At 37.5% G+C, this 23,810-nt stretch overlaps 2 protein-coding genes across 3 annotated transcripts in view; both read right to left on the bottom strand.

Annotated features, from left to right (window-relative positions):
• Nucleotides 1–3,348: 3,348 nt before the first annotated feature.
• LOC307130620 (NLR family CARD domain-containing protein 3-like) lies at nucleotides 3,349–16,319 on the bottom strand. The gene is made up of 14 exons (XM_079823701.1): nucleotides 16,227–16,319; nucleotides 14,337–14,401; nucleotides 14,086–14,172; nucleotides 12,869–12,979; nucleotides 12,626–12,724; nucleotides 11,001–11,093; nucleotides 7,535–9,283; nucleotides 7,264–7,437; nucleotides 6,576–6,737; nucleotides 6,318–6,491; nucleotides 6,047–6,220; nucleotides 4,921–5,094; nucleotides 4,645–4,818; nucleotides 3,349–4,342 (listed from the first exon to the last, which is right to left on the bottom strand). The coding sequence occupies exons 2-14, from the start codon at nucleotides 14,372–14,374 to the stop codon at nucleotides 4,270–4,272; spliced, it is 3,282 nt and encodes a 1,093-aa protein (XP_079679827.1). The 5' UTR covers nucleotides 14,375–14,401; nucleotides 16,227–16,319; the 3' UTR covers nucleotides 3,349–4,269.
• Nucleotides 16,320–20,192: 3,873 nt separating this feature from the next.
• Nucleotides 20,193–23,810, bottom strand: part of LOC307130623 (GTPase IMAP family member 8) — a 28,939-nt gene continuing 25,321 nt past the window's right edge. For both annotated transcript variants that reach the window (XM_079823704.1, XM_079823705.1), the window contains exons 5-6: nucleotides 20,600–21,340; nucleotides 20,193–20,522 (exon numbers count right to left, since the gene is read on the bottom strand). In XM_079823704.1, coding sequence (XP_079679830.1) covers nucleotides 20,362–20,522; nucleotides 20,600–21,340 — 902 coding nt within the window. In that variant the 3' untranslated portion in view covers nucleotides 20,193–20,361. The remainder of the gene's footprint in view (nucleotides 20,523–20,599; nucleotides 21,341–23,810) is intronic.

Below are 23,810 nucleotides of genomic sequence, written 5' to 3'. Positions count from 1 at the left end.
AGATGCTCGATTGGGTTGAGATCTGGGGAATTTGGAGGCCAAGTCAACACCTCAAACTCATTGTTGTGCTCCTCAAACCATTCCTGAAACATTTTTGCCTTGTGGCTGGGCACATTATCCTGCTGAAAGAGGCCACAGCCACCAGGGAATACCGTTTCCATGAAAGGGTGTACATGGTCTGCAACAATAGGTGGTACGTGTCAAATTAACATCCACATGGATTTCCCAGCAGAACATTGCCCAAATCAAAACACTGCCACCTCCGGCTTGCCAGCTTCCTATAGTGCATCCTTGTGCCACGTGTCCCCAGGTAAGTGATGCAAACGCACCGACCATCCACGTTATGTAAAAGAAAACATGATTCATCTCTCCATTTATTATCCTAAATTAGATGCACCTGTTTGAGGTCATTAGCTGCATAAAGACACCTGTCCACCCCATACAATCAGTAAGAATCCAACTACTAACATGGCCAAGACCAAAGAGCTGTCCAAAGACACTAGAGACAAAATTGTACACCTCCACAAGGCTGGAAAGGGCTACGGGGAATTTGCAGAATAGCTTGGTGAAAAAAGGTCCACTGTTGGAGCAATCATTAGAAAATGGAAGAAGCTAAACATGACTGTCAATCTCCCTCGGACAGGGGCTCCATGCAAGATCTCACCTTGTGGGGTCTCAACGATCAAAAGAAAGGTGAGAAATCAGCCCAGAACTACGGGAGGAGCTGGTCAATGACCTGAAAAGAGCTGGGACCACCATTTCCAAGGTTACTGTTTGTAATACACTAAGACGTCATGGTTTGAAATCATGCATGGCACGGAAGGTTCCCCTGCTTAAACCAGCACATGTCCAGGCCCGTCTTAAGTTTGCCAAATGACCATTTGGATGATCCAGAGGAGTCATGGGAGAAAGTCATGTGGTCAGATGAGACCAAAATAGAACTTTTTGGTCATAATTCCACTAAACGTGTTTGGAGGAAGAAGAATGATGAGTACCATCCCTACGGTGAAGCATGGGGGGGGGGGGGGGTAGCATCATGCTTTGGGGGTGTTTTTCTGCACATGGGACAGGGCGACTGCACTGTGTTAAGGAAAGGATGACCGGGGCCATGTATTGCGAGATTTTGGGGAACAACCTCCTTCCCTCAGTTAGAGCATTGAAGATGGGTCGAAGCTGGGTCTTCCAACATGACAATGACCTGAAGCACACAGCCAGGATAACCAAGGAGTGGCTCTGTAAGAAGCATATCAAGGTTCTGGCGTGGCCTAGCCAGTCTCCAGACCTAAACCCAATAGAGAATCTTTGGAGGGAGCTCAAACTCCGTGTTTCTCAGCGACAGGCCAGAAACCTGACTGATCTAGAGAAGATCTGTGTGGAGGAGTGGGCCAAAATCCCTCCTGCAGTGTGTGCAAACCTGGTGAAAAACTACAGGAAACGTTTGACCTCTGTAATTGAAAACAAAGGCTACTGTACCAAATATTAACATTGATTTTCTCAGGTGTTCAAATACTTATTTGCAGCTGTATCATACTGTAACGTACTGCTCCGAGACAGAAGGTAGAAGATCCAACTGCAGCTTTTTTTTTTAGTAAGGGGTAATCCACAATCGTAGTCAAAAACAAGCAAAAGGTCATACACAGGCAAGCAGTCCAAACAGGCAAACAAGGCAGGAGAGACAGGCAAACGGGTAATCCACGGAACAGGCAAGAAATCCAAAACCAGAGACATGAAACCAGGGAAACGCTCAGAAATGCAGTGATACAACGTACAAGACTTCGCAGTTGATGATAGACTGAACATGGTTTATATAGGCTGGGGTAATGGGGTAATGAGGTGATAAGACACAGGTGCAAACAATGAATGATGATGAGTCCGGGCAAAGGATTATGGGTAATGTAGTTAATGATGGAGTGACAAGTCCGGGGAGGAGTGCCCTCAGGTGGTAATTAGGGGCACTCTCACTGATGATTGTGACACATACATACAAATAGTTAAAAAATCATACATAGTGATTTCTGGATTTTTTTTTTAGATTATGTCTCTCACAGTGGACATGCACCTACGATGACAATTTCAGACCCCTCCATGATTTCTAAGTGGGAGAAGCATCTGTAAATGCTACTAATTCACGTGAGTAGGCCTACTTCCATTTTGCATTAAAGCATGTGCTGACAATCTGCATTAAAGCTTCAAATTTCACTGAACTTGTGGCGGGCACGCATATGCGCATCAAACAGACAGAATAGTATCGAGGGAGACAACATTCAGCGCAAAAACATTAATTTAGCTGAAATATCTGCTGTGGGATGCTAAATTTAGGTTTAAAAGTCAACATGTAATTCAAGTATTTTATGAGAGTAGTAACTGTAAAGGGATGACAACGTGTAATTGAATATAAATGTAAGACATTTCTACAGGATAAAGAAAGGACAGTAACAGGTTACTTTGTCCATGGTGAATGTGTTTGTGTGTGTTCCTGCTGAACATTCCTAATTTGGTAACACTTTGTGTTTTTTTGTTTCTTTTTAATATAATTTTAATGTTGGGATTTAAACTGTCCGTTTGCTTAGTAACTTTTTGCACATAATGTATGGCACAAACATAACCATACGGAAATTAACAGAAAATTATAGTAAAACCTTGTTTTTTGGCGTATTGATTATCATTTGAATAACCACACAAATACCATAGTTAAACTATGGATTGAAGCAAAACCATGGTTAATTTGTGGTTACCATACATTGAGTAACCACAATAACACTGTAATTTATTTATTATTTTCATTATTTGTGTTTGTTTTGTTCATTGTAAAACCATGGTTACGTTTTGTAAGGGTCAATATATTCACTATGTATGTTTTTATAGCACTCAGCTGACAAGTTTGTTTGAATGACAGCATTGGGCAGGATGTGGAATAGTGTTGTCAATAAATTATTATTATTTTTTTACTTTTTATCCGATTTAAGGAAAAAATAAATGGCCGCAACTAATCGATTATCAAAATAATCGTTAGTTGCAGCCCTAAAAAATACACGTAATAATTGCTGAGAACTTTTTTTAAATATATATGAACACAAAAAAAACGGCGATTCATTTCTAGTCTGTCACAATTTCATAATGGAGGTCATACAAATTATGTAAACAACAAGAGACTTGTAGAGAGATACTTACAATTACCTTATTGACCCAAATATGTTCAATGAATATATACCTTTTTCTCTTTTTTTCTAAACACAAATTTTAAAATTGCTATAAATTGATCCAAGATTTATACCTGAAAACAGAAAATGTATCCTTCCTGTAAATATATTTAAATTGGCACAAATAAGTTATAGTGCTACAGTCACACACCTTGTAAAAAACATGTTGACTTTTATTAATTATATTTGATTCTGACCCTTATTGTGTTGAGGGCATGGCGCACCTTTAGGTTAAGACTGCTTATAGTCGCATCACCACCTCAGGTGTGAATTCTCAATAATAATTCAATAGTCAATTAGTTATTAGTAATTAATTAGTCATACATAGTCACAATTTAAAAAAAATCCTTAACTATAGGCCTACTAAAACACCATTTAGAGAACCTTCTGTTTATAATGTTACATATAAAACACAAAACTTAAACAGCAAATATGTAAACATTAACATACACAAAAAGAAAACATTGTCCATTAAAACGTATAATAAATGAATTATATAAATGACAACATATACAATTTGCCTCAATCTGACATTTATATTTAAAAAAGTTTCCTTGAGCACACCATTCCAACTTTCAGTGAAACTAGTCTTTGTTAATTAGTTGATTGAATAAATATTTGAATTTAGTTCACGTTTAAGTAACATATAGCAAAATATGACAGTTTAGTACAGAATTCATAAAATGAAAACTAAAACACAGAAAACAAAAAACACATAAAAAAACTAATTTTATAACTCAAAAACATTGCCCTTAATACATTAATCTTCATGTATCTTCAGTATTCATTTATAACATATGCATATGTAAATTGCGCTAACAGAAACCCATTTAATTTATTTTGAATTGCTGGAGGATCTCAATTCTATCATGTCACTTTTGTCTCTCTTTATGAATGTAAATATTTGTTAAAAAAGGCAACTCCACAATGGATTGTTTTAAAGTAAAATAATGAGTGCTGAAAAGTTCAGTGCTGATTCTTGTGGGCAATCTGTGAATCTGAATATTGTGTGAATCTTGCTCAACTTGTGTCAGATATATAAGTTAAAATGTTCAAATGTGCAGCAGGATCATTGTTGCTGCTGAGAATTGTTAGGATCATTGTTGTTTTCTGAGAGAGATTCAGATCTCGAAATGGATAAACTGAAAGGCAAGTGACAAATAAATTACATCTCTACAATATATAATACTTTTTGCAAATAACTTCAGCACATTTCAAGTTGGCTTAAGACGATTCAGACTAAAGCTCATTGGTTGACTACTTGTCATTTTTGATGTTTTTGAGCTTGACTCACCATCCACTTGTAATTGTACAGAAATTAGCAACTTGGACATTCTTTAAAATAACAAATTTTGTGATGCATGGGGGGACAGCATTTTTTTTAATTACATGAGGTTGAGTAAATGAGAAAAGTTAATTTTGGGTGAATCCCATTGAAACTCACTTGACTTTTTTCAGCTTGTTATCTGGATGAGCCTGAAGAGCTGAGAGCCGCTCCATTGTTGACTTTCCTATTTCATTCCCAGACAGATGCAGCTTACTCAAGTGTGAGGGGTTTGATGTCAGAGAAGAAATCAGAGCAGCACAACCATCATCTCTGACACCACAATCGTTCAACCTGCAGAGGCAAAAAAGACACATCTTCAGGATACACAACTCCTAGACACATTTAAATTGTCTGAGTTTGACTTGTAGAGTAATTTGATCACTGTGACTCTACCCTAGTGTCTCTAGTTTACAGTCAGCACTTTCCAGTGCAGCACACAACCGCTTAAGCCCTGAGTCTCCTATGATGTTGCTAGATAGATTCAGCTCTTTCAGCTGTGAGAGGTTTGATGTCAGAGCCGAAGCCAAATCAGCACAACCTTCATGAGTGATTCCACAACCAGTCAGCCTGCACAGAGAAAAACAGCACTATTCATCAGTGTATTAAAACATGCACATATAATTGTTGAGGGGCACCAGTGACAGTGTAATTTTAGTGGTATGATTAAACCTGGTTTAAAATCCCAATCTAATATATTATGTTTTGGTAACACCATTTTACAGTGTCCTTGTTACACATTACATGTAGTTACTAGTGTAATAACTATATACACCTTAAAATAAAATGTAACTTAATTTTTGTTTGTGTTCCCCATTTAATGATAATGTAATAACAATTAAATACAATATTAACATTCCCGTTACCCTCAAATCTGGTAACATTTTCCACCCACTGGGATCAATTTGACCCCAGTAATTTAAACCTCCAGAATAATTTTTTTTTTTTTTTTTAACAAATGTTTATGTCTCAGGTCATATATGGCTGACAGCATATCAGGTGGGCCCTGGAACCGTTTTGATGACATTAGTAGCACCTGTCGTTCAAGTGGGGAGCAGGACCATAATAACGTTAACTACTAGTGGTTCTCTCAATACTACAGGTATGGTTATGTTAGGTTAGAGCGGTAAAACAGAGGGAAGTTGTTGGAATATTATATTGAATATATAATATTATAGTGAACATAATAAAATTATAGCATGTTATAGTGACCTCAATAAAACAACCAAAACAAATGTGTGTAACATTTTGATATTTCTTTTGTTTTGTACAGCTTAAGAACACAGATGCTACAAGTGTACAGGACATTGAAAATATTTGTTAATCATCAGGTTAATGTTATGTTTACAGAGTTATCCCCATTAAATTAAGAAAAGTCATTCAATCTGAAGCAAAAAAAAAAAAAAAGTCAATCGTGTATTTACAGACGTTAAACATTGAATGGGGTCAAAATGACCCCAAAGATAATAGGGTTAAATAAAATATTAGATATTCAATGTATGACCCAGGAATGTTTTCTTACCACAGTTCTTCAAGTCCGAAAGGAGGAAACTTTGGTCCATTAGCAAGAAACTTAATTCCGGAATCTCTCAGTTTATTCTCTGACAGATCCAGCTCTTTCAAGTGTGAGGGGTTTGATCTCAGAGCTGAAGCCAGAGCTGCACAACCTTCATCTGTGAGACCACACTCCTTCAGCCTAAAGAGAGAACAATAACACATCCTTCACTCGTTTCATTCACGAAAAACAGATCGGTTCTGCAGTGACAACCTTAGCAGACAAGATAAGATCTTACTTCAGAACCTTCAGCTGACACTCAGGAATCTTTAGGGTGGCAGACAGCAGTTTCGTTCCCAAATCTCGTACATTATTTCTAGTCAGATCCAGTTCTCTCAGGTGTGAAGGGTTTGATGTCAGAGCTGAAGCCAAAGCAGCACAACCGTCATCTGTGATATTGCAATCTCTCAGCCTGCAGACAGAACAATGACACTTATTTGTATGTGTGGGGAGGATAGACTAAAGTATTAAATATATTAGCACAACCAAATCATACTTCAGTTTCTGTATTGTACAGAGAGAATCAGACAGACACTTCAGTCCTCGATCTCCTAGCTTATTAAATGACAAATCCAGATGTTTCAGGTATGAGGGGTTTGATCTCAGAGCCGAAGCCAGAGAAGGACAACCTTTATTTGTGACACCACAGCCATTCAGCCTGCAGAAAGAACAATAAAAAAGTCTGACTCAGTTAACACACCACAGCAAAAGCTTCTTCATAACAAGGTAACCCATTTAAATATTTGCTTTGATATTACAATATTTAATGTGAGTGACACATGAAGGTCGGTCTCTGCTTAGGTTGGGGCTGATCCTTAGATGATGATTTCGGTCTTAAAGATGAATTTCAGTCATGACATGACTATTTACAAATGGTTTATATATTGCAAATATTTTTGTACAGTTAGAATTACAATTATATAGATAGTTTGAGCCCTTAACCTCACCCTACCCTAAAAACAGGCAGGGGTCTCCAACCCTGCTCCCAGGAGCTATACCTTATTGCAGACTTCAATTCTAACCCTGCTCCAATAGATTATCTGGTTCAGGTGTGTTTGATTGGGGTTGGAGTTGAACTGCAGGATTGTAGCTATCCAGGAGCATGGTTGGAGACCCCTGCATATATATTATATAAATAGTATTATATAAATATTTAAGCATCATGTAATAACACAAACCATTACCTCAGTATCTCTAGTGTGCAATGAGAACTTCCAAGTCCTTTAGAGAGCAATTCCACTCCTGAATCCTGTAGTTCATTTCCATTCAGATTCATTTCCTTTATACATGAATACTCAGAGGCGAGAGCCATGGCCAGAGGAGCGCAGCACTTTGTATTCAGTTCACAATGAGTAAACCTATGAAAAATAATACAGTTGACAGAAGATTAATTAGAAGAACCCTAACCCATTATTGATATAAACTATGAAAAAGGCAATTTGAAACATGACATACAAAACTGATTTGGATGCTTTAAGGACAGGTACAAGATGCTGAAGAACTTGCGCCATTTGTGGACAGCTGGTTTTCCAGGTAAATTTCTTCAATTCAAACACATCCAAGTTCTCTGAAGTCAGAAGAACAAACACCACAGCTGACCAGTGTAAGGGGCTCATTTTGACTGTGGTAAGAGCTCTACACTTGAGATAACGGTGAATTTGTTCCACTAGTGCACTGTCACCCAGATCATTAAGGCAGTGGAACAGATTGATGAATTTCTCCGGTGTTGGATCCTCCTCTATCTTCTTCTTGATGTAATTGACTGTTTCCTCTAAATTGTGGTTCCTGCTTTCTGTTTGTGTCAGAAGAACTTTTAAAAGAGCCTGATTGGACTCAAGTGAGAAACCCAGAAGGAAGCGAAGGAAAAGACCCAGGTGTCTATTTTTACTTTCCAAGGTCTCATCGACAGCTCTCTGATGCAGGTCAAATATTGGAACCTGTGTATGTGTTGATTCAGTCATTTGGACAAACACATTGATGTTCTGGATTATGAAGGAATGATGCACAAACAGAGCAGCCAGATGTTCCTGAATGCTGAGGTGAACAAAGCAGTAGACTTTCCTCTGACACAGACCAAACTCCTCTTTGAAGATCTGAGTGCACAATCCAGAGTACACTGATGCTTCTGTCACGTCAATGCCACACTCTCTCAGATCTTCTTCATAGAAGATCACATTGTGTTTCAGAAGCTCTTGAAAAGCCAGTTTCCCTAGTTTGAGGATCATGTCTTCATCTGTCAATTTCTTCTCATAGTCCTTCTCATGTTTGATGTTGGTCTGAAGGATCAGGAAGTGTGTGTACATTTGAGTGAGAGTCTTGGGAATCTCTGCACTCTCTGCTCCACTCAGCATCTTCTCTAGAACAGTGGCTGAGATCCAGCAGAACACTGGGATGTGGCACATGATGTAGAGGCTCCTCGATGACTTCAGGTGTGAGATGATTTTATTGGCCAGACTCTGATCAGTGATTCTCTTCCTGAAGTATTCCTCCTTCTGTGGGTCATTGAAGCCTCGTACCTCTGTCATTCGATCAACACGCTCAGAGGGGATGAGATCAGCTGCTGCTGGTCTGGAGGTAATCCAGATGAGAGCAGAGGGAAGCAGATTCCCCAAAATGAGGTTCGTCAGCAGCACGTCCACTGATGCCTCTTTGGTTACATCGTTTAGAGTCTCATTGCTGTGAAAATTTAAGTGGAAACGGCACTCGTCCAGACCATCAAAGATGAACAAAACTTTATTACGGGAAATGTCCATTTCTACAGTTTCAGGGAAAAAAACATGGAGAAGATCTGAAAGACTGAGTTTGTCTTTTATCAAATTGAGCTCTCTGAAAGGAAGTGGAAATATAAGGTGAACGTCCTGATTTGCTTTCCCTTCAGCCCAGTCCAGACTGAACTTCTGCGCAGAGACAGTTTTTCCAATGCCAGCAAATCCTTTAGTCAGCACAGATCTGATGAGCTGGTTTTGTCCTGGTAAGGGTTTGAAGATGTCACTGCAGTTGATTGGTCTGTCCACTGTCGCTGCTCTGTTAGCTGCCGTTTCAATCTGTCTGATCTCATATTCATCATTAAACTCTCTTCCTTCTGTGATGTATAGCTCAGTGTAGATCTCATTCAATAGTGTTGGGTTTCCCTGCTTTGTTAGAATTCCCTCATGCAGATGTTGAAACTTCTTCCGCAGCCTTGTTTTGAGTAAAATTGTTTTGCTGTAAAATTAAGAAAAAGTCACACATATTACTGGTAAATGTTCACATAGCTTAATACAGATTCAGATATAATTTTGATGCAACTTAAGACTTAAAGTAAGAAATAAAGCAGTACAATTAAAGGATCACCAATAAATTGTATTCTAAGGTGTGATTAGTTGCAGCCAAGAGTGTAGTTTTGATCAGTCATCATTAATAGGTTGTACTTGCTATTTTGGATATTGAGGGGTACATTTGCAGTCCTTAGCAGAGATTTGATTTTCAAATACAAAATAGATTGGGCAACGTTCGTGTAATTTTGATAATTTTATGATAATTATATGGATACAAATAGTTAAAACTTTCTTCAAATATCTTGTTTTCCACAAACATAAAGGTGAATAAATGATGACACAAGTTTACATTTTTTGGGTAAACGAACCATTTTATACAGATTCAGATGTGATTTTACATAAAGTAATTTAATGTCTAAAAACAGTAATAAATAAATGATCACCATAAAAAAATTTGTATTATTACAAATTGTAATATTCGGTGTGACTAACACTAAATATGATTCATTACAGAAAACAATTAATTTGTTAATCAATTTTTAATTGATTCACACAGCCCAAATTACTTTATCTATTTGGACGTGTCGCCACAAAACTTGCTTGCATATATATATATAAAATTGTGTTTTAGGGTATTTCTACCTTTATTTTGACAGGATAGGTCAATGAGAGATCATAATTGATTATGATAAAAAAAGGTTTTCTTTTGAACAGTGAAACAAAATGACTGTCCAATACAGTAGATTTACAAAATACAGTAGATAATAAAGTCAGGTAGCTTCCAAACATAACACGAACAATACTGGACAACGTTCTCCATGACAACAGATATTGGGGGACAGTAACAAAGCAAAACACCGGAAACAGGTAACTGAGGAATACAAACTAAAAGTCCTTGAAAATGAAACTGTTAAAAGAACCTAACCCTAACCCTAAGTCTGTGGTGCAGGCAGGGTAGCAGCTGACCAAGTTGAAGCCGGAGGGACGAGGAAGCCCTCCTGATGTGTATCAAACATAACACGAACAATACTGGACAATGACTTAAACGGAGGGACTTAAATACATATAATGAACTAAATGAAGACAGCTGTGCTCGTTACATTAATCTCCATGACAACGGATAATGGTGGGACACTGGAACAAAGGAAAACACTGGAACGTCCATTAAAATGAATCTAACTGAACATAACTGTTACAATTGTAAACTTAATCCAGATTCAGATGATTTACACGTGTCAGACCACATCAATTCAAATCTTTGAAAGATTTGCAAAGTAATTTAATACCTGAAAAAATTAAACGGTATAAAACATCACCATTATTATATTTGTTATTACACATTTTAGTATGTGTGATCAATTGCGTTTAACACAGTTAATTGCAATTAATCACAGAAAATTATTGATTCATAGTCCTAATTATTTTTATTTATATTCTTTAGGTATATTTTTGGATGTTTGTCTCCACAAAACGTTTTTTAAATAACTTCATATTAATTTGACAGAACAGTTTTAGGAAAGACGGTAGTGATAGGAAACGAGAGAGCATTTGAGAAAACAGAGGTCATTCGATTTTCTGAGAGAAATATTACAACAATGTTTGTTTTTTTTTTTTTTTTTTGCAACTCAGAGACACACAATGATCGTCCCTATCTATATATTTACCTGTCTTCAGAAGTGCAGTCAACATTGAAATCTTCAAAATTTTGTATCGATGCAACCCTCTTAATGGGCACTTGTGAGTCTGATGTTGTCAGCCTGTAACAGTGCAAATTTGACTTAATTTAAAAAAATGTTTTAAGTAATTTAATGTCTAAAAATAGTCATAAAAAAATGATCACCATAAAAACATTTATATTATTACAAATTGTAATATAAGGTGTGACTAACACTAAATATGATTCATTACAGAAAACAATTAATTTGTTAATCAATTTTTAATTGATTCTCACAGCCCAAATTACTTTATCTATTTGGACGTGTCGCCACAAAACTTGCTTGCATATATATATATTAGGGATGCAACAATACAGTTAGTCCACGGTTCAATACATACCTCGGTTTTTAACCACGGTTTTCGGTTCGGTTCTGATGGCTTGTCACATACATTTTTTGTTATTCTATTCTTAGGCGAAAGGAACCGCAAGAGGTTAAAGAGAAAAAAAGACTATTTTTTTATTGCAATACTCTTTCTTTATTTTACTTAAAAGAATTGAAAAACCTTACTTAAACTTAAAACTTTACTTAAAAAAAAACCCTTGTGTACATTCCTAGTGTATCTATTGGATAATATAAAATAAATATATATAAAGATTTACACTGGCAGCTCAGAGCTGTACAGCAGCATTTAAGTATGAAATTGAATGAATACATGTAAAAATAAAACACTACATAGACTTCACTATAAATACACTGATTCTTATTAAAGCTACTGTATTAGTGTTTCAGTCAAGAGCAGAGAGTGATTTTCTCTGTCTTTTGTTGTTGTATTAACATTAAAGGGATATTTCACTCAAAACTGAAAATTATGTCATCGAGAAATGAATACAGGTTTGAAACAATATTAGAGTGAGTAAATAATGACATAATTGTATAGGTGAACTGTCCCTTTAAGGACCGCGTGTTCACTATAGGCTGCGCTGCTGTCAGTTTAAGACCTCTGTCTACACATCTAATATACAGACACGATTGCGATTTTACTTTCACTTTAGACATAACCGACTGTGTTTATGTTAACCTTGTGTGTATTTGACAGTATTAACGCAGTAAGACGACTACTTAGTTCAGTATTCACGTTTGAAAGGCTTTTAGTGCGCGCGCTCTGAAAAGCGCATGTTAAAACCGTGCACGCGAATGAGCCGGCAAGGCTTTAAAACGCATGCAAATAATAAACTTTCGTGATTGTGAATAAATCTAGTGTTCCGTGAGTATAACTCTACCACTAACGTGTGATGTGAATGTATGTCGCGCTGTTCAGTAGCTATTGGGATGGAGGCAAATTATAGAATTTGTAGAAAAATAATTAATTAAATGCGAAACCGAAAAAAACGCAATTCACAAGCGCGTATTGAACCGTGAATGCCCTACCGAACGGTTCAATATTATATTGAGAATTGTGGCATCCCTAATATATATATAGGTTTTAGGGTATTGTGTATTTGTGTTTTAATTGTGTTTTAGGGTATTTCTACCTTTATTTTGACAGGATAGGTCAATGAGAGGACATAATATTGATAAAAGGTTCTCTTTTGAACAGTGAAACAAAATGACTGTCCAATCCATAAATGTACCTGTCTTCAGAAGTGCTGTCACCTTCGAATCCATCATGCTTTGAAATGTCACTCCTCACAGACCCAACACTGAGCTCTGGTGAGTCTAATATTTTCTGCCTGTAACAGTGCACATTTTACTTGTTATGCAATGAAACAACAACAACGATTAAGAAAAATTTTTATAATAATAATAAATAATTGTAAATGTTGTCATGTGTAATTTTGATCATTGACACATGATTGTCCTATCTATAAATGTACCTGTCTTTGGAATTGCTGTCACTTTTAAAATATTGTGTAAATGGCAGATCCTTTGACGTGTCACAACTCATGGATAGACATGAGGGCTCCGGTGAGTCTAATCTCTTCTGTCTGTAATAGAGCAGAATATACAGTAAATAATACAATAATAATATATAATCTGTTCAGAATAACAGTAACAAAAGTAACAATTATACATCACTTGCATTGTTGTCACGCTTATGTCCAATGAAGATGAAGACAGTGAGATTTACAAAATACAGTAGATATTAAAGTCAGGTAGCTTCCAAACATAACACGAACAATACTGGACAACGTTCTCCATGACAACAGATATTGGGGGACACTAACAAAGCAAAACACCGGAAACAGGTAACTGAGGAATACAAACTAAAAGTCCTTGAAAATGAAACTGTTACAGAACCTAACCCTAACCCTAACCCTAACCCTAAGTCTGTGGTGCAGGCAGGGTAGCAGCTGACCAAGTTGAAGCCGGAGGGACGAGGAAGCCCTCCTGATGTGTATCAAACATAACACGAACAATACTGGACAATGACTTAAACGGAGGGACTTAAATACATAGATATAATGAAGTAAATGAAGACAGCTGTGCTCGTTACATTAATCTCCATGACAACGGATAATGGTGGGACACTGGAACAAAGGAAAACACTGGAACGTCCATTAAAATGAATCTAGCTGAACATAACTGTTACAATTGTAAACTTAATCCAGATTCAGATGATTTACACGTGTCAGACCACATCAATTCAAATCTTTGAAAGATTTGCAAAGTAATTTAATACCTGAAAAAAAGATTAAACGGCATAAAACATCACCATTATTATATTTGTTATTACACATTTTAGTATGTGTGATCAATTGCGTTTAACACAGTTAATTGCAATTAATCACAGAAAATTATTGATTCATAGTCCTAATTATTTTTATTTATATTCTTTAGTTATATTTTTGGATGTTTGTCTCCACAAAACTTTTGTTAAATAACTTCATATTAATTTGACAGAACAGTTTAAGGAAAGATGGTAGTGATAGGAAACTAGAGAGCATTTGGGAAAACAGAGGTCATTCGATTTTCTGAGAGAAATATTACAACAATGTTTTTTTTATTATTTTTTATTTATGTGCAACTTTATTTATGTGCAACTGTCTCTTAATCAGAGACACAAAATGATCGTCCCTATCTATACATTTACCTGTTTTCAGAAGTGCGGTTGAAATTATCATCCTTTTGCATCGATGCATCACTCTTAATGGACACTTGAGAGTCTGATGTTGTCTGCCTGTAACAGTGCAAATTTGACTTAATTTACAACAATTAAAATAACAACAATAATCTGTTCAGAATAAAGTTGATTAATTAAAGGTGATTAATACATTTAAAACTTTTTGTTGGGCCTAATTGACTGCTCAGATCTATTGTTTCACTTTTTTCTTTTTTGCTTACTTGAGTGCAGGAGATTCATTTTCCAGTGGAGAATCCATTGCTGTTTACTCCTTAGTTCTGTAAATCTAGTGTTCCAATAGTGTTTCAATTAGAAAAGCATATTTTATACACAGTAATTCAAAATACATTGATACAATATCTCAATTTAAATCAATATTAAAATAATGTAATATAGAAAAATGTGTCTAAATATAGATGAATTATGAGAAAAATTATGAGAAAAACAAGGACCATGCAGTGCAATTAAAGAAAACACACACACACACACACACACACACACACACACACACACACACACACACACACACACACACACACACACACACACACACACACACACACACACACACACACACACACACACACAAACACACACACACACACACACACACACACACACACACACACACACACACACACACACACACACACACACATATGTATATATGAAGACTTCCAATGCAAAGGCCTCAAAAATACTAATTTTAAAGAAAAACGTCAGACGGACTTTGAGGCTTTTGCATCTGAAGTCTTCATATATATACCGATCAGGCAGAACATTATGACCTAATATTGACTTCCTAATATTGTGTTGGTCCCCCTTTTGCTGCCAAAACACAGCCCTGATCCATTGAGGCATGGACTCCACTAGACCCCTGAAGGTGTGCTGTGGTATCTGGCACCAAGATGTTAGCATCAAATCCTGTAAGTTGCGAGGTGGGGCCTCCATGGATCTTACTTGTTTGTTCAGCACATCCCACAGATGCTCGATTGGATTGGAACAAACTTGTTGTTGTGCTCCTCAAACCATTCTTGAACCATTTTTGCTTTGTGGCAGGGCGCATGATCCTGCTGAAAGAGGCCACAGCCACCAGGGAAAACATGGGCCACATGGGCACCCTGACTGGTCTGCGGCTATGCAGCCCTATACGCAACATATTACGATGTACTGTGTATTCTGACCCCTTTCTATCAGAACCAGCATTAACTTCTTGAGCAATTTGAGCTACAGTGGCTCGTCTGGTTGATCAGACCACACAGTCCAGCCTTCGCTCTCCATGAGCATCAATGAGCCTTGGCCGCCCATGACCCTGTCGCCAGTTCACCACTGTTCCTTCCTTGGACCACTTTTGATAGATACTGACCACTGCAGACCGGGAACACCCCACAAGAGCTGCAGTTTTGGAGATGCTCTGACCCAGTCGTCTAGCCATCACAATTTGGCCCTTGTCAAACTCGCTCAAATCCTTACACTTGCCTATTGTTCCTGCTTCTAACACATCAACTTTAAGGACAAAATGTTCACTTGCTGCCTAATATATCCCACCCACTATGGGAGCCGTGATGAAGAGATAATCAGTATTATTCACTTCACCTGTCAGGGGTCATAATGTTATGCCTGATCGATGTATATGCACACACATAAATACATTTATTATTATCATACATCTACCTAAAAAACACATTTAAAGACTGCTGCAGTATTCATGCTTTTACTCGTTCTGGATTAATACCAATAGCCTTAAATAGCCTGCCTCACTACCTGTTGAACAGGTTTAATATAAAAACTCCAACCTTTACAAACAACACCCTTGATACAATTGTGTATCCATTTATCCATACATCGCATTTTGACATGCTATTTTTGTATGTTGATGTTTTCAGTTTTATTTTATAAGCCCAAATAGCTTTTATAAAATAGACTATTAAGAATCAGAGAATATTGTAGTGATACAGACATTTTAAGTTCCCTCATATTTGTTGGATGCTTATTCTAAGCAAAATCAACTTCTAAAAGCATTTTAACAAACATTTCACTTTTTTTCCCACAACTCTTATTCTCTAAATAATACTTTATAATACTAAATGTAATAAAATGAACAAACTTACATTTCAAACAGCATTGCCCGGACGAACAGATCTTTAACATCCTTAAAGGTAAATGACTTTCCAGTGGCTGAGATCCTGCCTTACTAGAAATGCAGCTTTAAATTTGGAGACGCCCTCATAAATGGAGGTGACGCATGTTACACCAAAAGAGATGAAATATAAATGTCAAAAAGTTTTATACTGTGAACTATGAAAAAAAAAAAAAAAAAACGTTTTCTTCATTCTACATTCAAGTACTGAACATAGAAAAGTAATGGGTTACAAAATTGTTCCAGTTTAAAAGCATCCTCTGTTTCTAGAATCTTTTACACTATAATTAACACATATTATTTTATTAAATGTATTAAATCACAAAAGTCCCAAAGATTTTATTTTATTTTGAAAATCTTTCAGTTAATTTTAAAATACAATAAGAGAAAATGTTTGGATCTCAAAGCTGATTTCAGAGCAGCATAACCTTTATTTGTGATGCCACAATCATACAGGCTAAAGAGAGAACAACAACGACATCCATTATATTTTAAGTGCAGGCCAACATCACAGTTCAATCACGATAATGTCGAAAGTTGATGAAAGACAACAGAAGAACAATTAAAAGCCATCATATCTAGTCTACTTTTAGTCACTTTTTGAAAAGACTGATTTCCTTGTAATTAACTGAAGCTACAGTTTGTCACATCACAGTAAAGAGCGTAAAACATTATTTGTGATACTAACTTGAAAGCTGAGAGATTTTCCTTGGTGTTAGTGTATCTCCAAACAGGTCTTTGCTAACTCTGAAATGAAAGCATGTATTCCTGAGGAGCATTCTGTTACACTTCTCAAGATGTTGAGTTCCGCATCCTCAAGTCTTTTTCCAATAAGGTAATCTTTCTCAAAACCTGGTGTATAAACCACAGTGAGATTCACACCCATCTTAATGATTGCTATATATTGCTTATCCTGCCTGAAAAGAGCATAAACATACGTTCCATATGATAACGTTCTAATCAATTAACATATCTTTAAAAAAAAATATTCTTGTGCGGCAGATACACTGCAAATCGGGTGATTTTAGGTCAATGTTTTGGCTGCAAGTCAATGATGCCCTCCTATTGGTATAGGGAATCGTAAGATGGCCACTCGAACACTTCCGGTGGCTTCACTGCCTGGTGGAAGTTTAGAATGCTGAGCAATGAGCCATCCTACTCTTTTTTTGAACGTGCTAAAGAGTAGTGCACAACAAGGTGGATTATGGACAGTATATTGATGTATGCTGAAAGTAGATTTGAGGCAATGTTTATTCATTGGAACAAAATAAAGAAAGTCATTGTTTTTTGTGGTGTGTATTTTAACCTTAACACCTTTAACCTTATTATTCATTATTTTCAGGTTAGGTAAAGTAAAATCTATGGCAAGCCGTTTTGACTTTTAATCATTCACAGGATATGAATTCTTGAAATCAACAATTACATTTTCACTAGTTAATGTTAACTAGTTAATGCTTATTTTTGATATCAGGAATTAGATTTCCACAAGTAACAATGGAAATTTTTTATATCAGGAATTAAATTTCCACTAAAAATGTTAATCATTGATATCAACAATGATGTCATCACATACAACAACCAAATTCTTGATAGACTAGTAAAAACTACAATTCTTGATATCAGTTTTTTTTTATATATTGTATTTTCACTGGTGAAATGGTAAATGGTAAATGGACTGCATTTATATAGCGCTTTTAACAGACCTACGGCCATCCAAAGCGCTTTACATTTTTGCCTCACATTCACCCATTCACACACCGACGGCGGTGTCAGCCATGCAAGGCGCCATCCAGCTCGTCGGGAGCAGCTGGGGTTAGGTGTCTTGCTCATGGACACCTCGGCACTTGGTCATATGGAACCGGGGATCGAACCACCAACCTTCCGGTTTGTAGACAACCTACATGAACCACTGAGCCACTGCCGCCCCATAAATGAAATGTCACCATAGGCTGCCATTCAAATTCAATTGTTGATATCAATAATTAATTTCTTACTAGTTGAAATTCCAATTTCACATTTCAGAAATACAAATCTTACTAAAATCATCTTTTTTTTAAAATATCAATATGATTAAAATATCCAAAAACCGCTAGAGCAGTGTTATATATTTTGTTGACCTGTGTACTTACCCCAGATGTTTCCAAGAGTATTTTAATCAAGAGAAATAAGCCAGGACATGTTAAAAACACACGGTCTGTGTCTCGCTTATTAGTTACATCATATCTGAGTTACCCTAGATTTTCGGTTTGAAACCAAGGAAATACCAGAGACATTTTAATACATTATGCTTATATTTTATTAGACAAGGGAACAACTGTTTGGATACGTTTATAGACAGAAAACGAATCACTATTAAAAGTATGTCAATGACGATAGAAAATATTTTGGAATGCTTAACTATAGAAATTGACATTAAAAGATCTAACAATATAATTATTATTTGTGTGTATAGAACACCAGAAACATGTATTGATATATTTATGAATTAATTAATTGGTGTATTAGATAATGGAATGTGAATACGGTACAAATTATATGCAGAGATTTTAACATTGATTTGTTACATCAAAATGAAATATAAATGTAGAGTATAGTAAAGGTCTATTTCCTGTGATTACAAAACCAAGTAACAACTGACCAGGCTACACTAATAGATAATATATATATATTTATACACACACACACACACACACACACACACACACACACACACACACACACACACACACACACACACACACACACACACACACACACACACACATATATATATATATATATATATATATATATATATATATATATATTTATATATATATAGAAAAGAAATTTGACGAGAAATTGTAGGAGGATTATTTATAAATGATATGACTGATCATCTTCCAGTTTTTGCGATCTTTCAAATATTGTAAAAAAACAACAACTAATGAAAATAGTCTTGTAAATGTCTGAAGGACTAGCCGAGGAAAGGCTGCTCTCGCCGGTGTTAACGAGCGCGGAGCGCCCCTGATCGCCTGGATCTCACAACTCCGAAAATGCCAGATAAAATGTTCAAATAGGCTCTCTTTTTATAATTTAACCACAGATTTGAGCTTTAAACAACTACATTATCGCCTGAAAAAGTCTTAAAACTACGTTTTGTCACACATTAACAGTAGTATTTTTTACAAAAAAGAAGTGTAAACACAACGAGATGAACCGCCTGGCAGAAGCCCCTCCCATGACGCAAATTCACGTCTGTTGCGAAGTGAATGTCACGCGCGAATTAAGCGAATTTCATGCGCGAATGTGTAAACTCAAAATGTTCAAGCGACCAACTTCGCACAAATTATTCACGTCATTCTCATTTACCGCGAGTACCCTGTTTTACCATGACTAATATCGATCTAGCTTACTGCAGTGTGCAACAAGTGTCTCATAGTAGCCGCAGAGCGAACACAGAGTAAGGTTAGTACATCATTTTCCACACGCTCAAATGTATCTAATATGATGCTAAAACCAATGCTGCATTACCCCACATACGCTTGACTGGAAGCGACGACTGTGGCATAATAAAAGTTCCACTGCTCTCAGCAGTGTGTCACACTCGTCTCTCATCCCGATTAATTTCCACCGGCTGTGAAGTGAAGACGATATCTCCCATGAATTCGCGCTCAATCTCAGCATCATCAAGCTATGCCTTTGTTTTGAATAGGCGAGCTCTAGCAGTGAATAACTACATATTGTGCCTTTAATGGTTGAATGTAAATACAGTTTAAATGAGTGGTTTATGTTCACACTTCTCAGTTTTTTTTATACTCAAATCAAGTAGTGCAAACTAAAGCTAGTAAGATGAGTGGATAGCGTACAAAATACAATCTAACAGAGTCTTGGACGGATTCTATTTAACAATCAAGTGTATATACTGGAAGATGTGTTTATACTGGAAGCTACACTTGCATTATACACAGCTTTATTAATTACAATGAGAGAGATCCATGTAGCTCACTACCAATGTAAAATCAGCATAAGATTGTTAAATAAATCTATTACGTAATCATTTAGTCTTTTCTTATGATTTATATGGCATTGCCAAGCCATATAATACAAAATAGACTCGACGTGTATCATTCTGAACAAGATTCTCCATCAGTATCTGGAATATAATCAAGAGACTCCAATCCAGAGGTCTTTTCTGAACAGAGTGACTTTTCTAAGAGTGATGTTTCTAAGATGCTCGCAGATAGATATGCTGAACTTCCTGAGGAAGGCCTGCATCCTCCAGAAACTGCAAAGAAATAAATTCATATATCAGACAAAACTTTTGATATTCTACTGTGTGCAGATAAAAAAGAAGAAACTTACTATTTAAAGGGATATCCATACTTCGTAGTTTTTTCATGGGAACAGGAACTGTTCTCTCAACCCTCTCTTTGTCTATTTCATATATCAGTTGCTGATATTTCATCCTTCTTTCCTCTGCTCTCTTTTCCTGTTCTCTCCTCTTCTCTTCCACAACTTGCAAAGTCTCTTCATCTAATTCATAAGAACGTCCACTGTTTCCTGCCACCATCTCCTCAATCTTCTCCAACAGTTCTGTGACTTGAGATCCATCACCCCAGTCCTTATTGTTGAGAACATGATACCTGTTCCCACATTTCTCAATGAGCCACTGGAGAGCGTCACCTTCACTTGCAATGAATAACTCTATAGGAGTGTTTCCTAGTTCATCTTCTACAGCGAACACAACCAACGTTTGATTCCAGACTCTTTCACCAAGAGACTCCATCATTTTCTCTAATGCGCTCTTCTCTTCCTCCGCAAAGGAACAGTCAACACATAGGACTAAAATGAAAGCATGTATTCCTGAGGAGCATTCTGTTACACTTCTCAAGATGTTGAGTTTAGCATCCTCAAGTCTTTTTCCAATAAGGTAATCTTTCTCAAAACCTGGGGTGAAAACCACAGTGAGCTTCCTTCCTGCAACATCCCCGTCTTCTAATCTCCTTGTTACAAATGCCTTCCTACCCAATATTGTGTTCCCAGTTGAACTCTTGTTGGAACAGTATGGCCCAAACAACACCAACCTCATTTCAGAAAGTTCTCCTTAAAAAAATAAAAGAGTAAACCATTACTTAGTGAAATTTTAATGTATGTACTGTATGTAAAGTGCAATTAAACCATGTTCCCTTTCAAAAGCTACACTCAATACTGCAGGAAGTTTATGTATATGGGAAGTGTCTTATCACGACCCGCTGTGGAAAGTGTGTTTAAACACGTCAATTAAATTGACCTGGAGGTATTATAGCCTCGGTCTGTGACGTCTTCAGCGCACCTGCTGCATGAGGCTATAAATAGATGAGCCCCAGCTGTAGCCATCAGGTCTTTTTGTTTTCAGACCGCTACTGTGATGGTGTGCAAACAATCTCTCTCTGAAAAATCTCTCTCTACCTTTCAAAATTTGAGATCAAAATTTTAGATCTCGACTTGAGATCTTTGTTAGGAGTTTGTTTTCAACTGGCAGTACGCAGATTTCTCTCTTTCCATCTCTGTTACAAATAAACATCAGTGAAAAGAGCTGAAAGAAATCTAATCAGTTGAAAATGAATCAGCAGAGTAAATGCTGTGTCTCTCCATGTTCTCTTCCAAATGAAAGAACTGGATACACACCATTACTGCTGTGTGTGTGTTTGGGGAGGAGCATGTGGTCGCTGCATTGAGTCAGACGAGTGCGAGCATTACAAACCTTCACAGTTAAAATGCTTTGTACTCGTCTTGGCTACTTTCAGTCCGCACCCGCATTGCGGGGCTCCCGAATGGGTTTGGCTGACGAGCAAGAGAAGGGTCTGTCCCTTTCGCTTGCTCGCTCACCAAATCTATGTCTCCTCACGTGATCCCGAAGCGTGCTCTGGCATTTCTTCGGCTCGCATCGGGAATGATGATGAATCTCTGGGTCTGCGGACTTCGAGCAGCCGGCCTGCGATCGTTCCTCACATGAGAGTAAATCCATGACGAGGAATTTATCGAGGTTCTGTGTTTAAATCCTGCTATCAACCAGGACATAGAACATCTAAAAAATTGTTATCACTCTCAGAGTCTGGCAGCGTGGAAACTTTTGCCAGGCGTTTCTGCATGGGTGTTAAGCACAGTAAAATTAGTAAACTAATTTATTTGTCGTCCTCCGGTTTTTAACGGCGTGGTCTCCACTTCCGTGTAGCCCGGATTGGCGCTCGTACTGTCACAAGAGCTACAAACTTTACTCAACGAAGAGGCCATAGAACGCGTTCCTCTTCTGGACCGTGAGTTGGGCTATTACAGCAGTTAATTCCTGATTTCCAAGAAGGGTGGGGGGTTGTGTCCAATCTTAGATCTTCGAGGCTTAAACTGTACAGTTAAAGCACTCAAGTTCAAGACATTAACCGTAAAGTCGGTCGTGTTGCAAATTCAACTTTGCAATTGGCTCGGCACGATTGATATGAAGGACGCATGTGTTCACATATAAATACTGCCACAACAGGAATTTCCTGAGGTTTGCTCTTGGGGGCAAAAGCTTACCAATTTCGGGGTCTTCGGCTAGCCTTGTAACCGCACGTATACAAAAAGCATGGATGCAGTACTGGCTCCATTAGGATTCCTGGGCATTCACATTTTGAATTACATAGGTGATTGCTAATATTAGTACAATCGTGAGAGATGGCGCTTCAACACAGAGACAGTGTGTTAGCTCATCTAGGGTTGAGACTCAACACCAAGAAAAGGGTTCTTTCTCCTGCCCAGAGAACGACTTATCTAGGGTTTGTTTGGTTTTCGGTCACAAGGTGGGCACAACTGTTTCCCGCTCGAACTGAGACCATTCAGCATACCCTGAGTAAAGTCAGACTAGGCCAAGATCTCCCTTATCGTCACCACCAAAGAGTGTTAGGTCTCATGGCATCCACGGGTTTCCCTTTGGGGTTGTTGCACATAAGACCATTTCAGTTGTGGCTCAAAGACAAAGGATTTTAGGGCCAATCCTCAAGGCAAATAAAAGTGGCGCGCCATGTGGCTTCGTACACTAACTATGTGGTTCAGATCCCGGTTTCTTGCCTTGGGTCCCACTCTAGGCGTACCTTGTCATCGCAAATTGCTAATGACGGACGCTTCCTTGACGGGCTGGGGTGCGGCCTTAAGTGGTCGTCCAGCCCAAGGGGAATGGGAGGGTCATCAGCTCGATTGGTACATCAACTGCTTTGAGTTGATGGCTGTATTTCTGGCCTTGAAATATTTTCTCCCCCAATTGAGGGGCTGTCATGTCCTAGTGCGGGTGGACAATACAGCTACAGTCTCAAATATAAATCACCAGTGAGGTCTGCGCTCACGCTATCTGAACAGAATAGCGTGACAGATTTTACTCTGGGCCCAGGATAAGCTCCTGTCACTCAGAGTAGTGTACATTCAGGGGCGATTGAATGTGGGAGCAGACTTACTGTCCAGACAGAAAATACAGATGGGGGAATGGAAACTACACCCAGAAGTCAAGCAGATCTGGACCAGATTTTACAGAGTGGACCTCTTCGCCTCTTTTCAGACAGCGCAA

The sequence above is a fragment of the Gobio gobio genome (assembly GCF_949357685.1).
Source record: "Gobio gobio genome assembly, chromosome: 8".
NCBI classification, from domain to species: Eukaryota; Metazoa; Chordata; class Actinopteri; order Cypriniformes; family Gobionidae; genus Gobio; species Gobio gobio.
The sequence above is the reverse complement of the archived record's forward strand: the minus strand, read 5'-3'. Positions and strand labels throughout refer to the sequence as shown.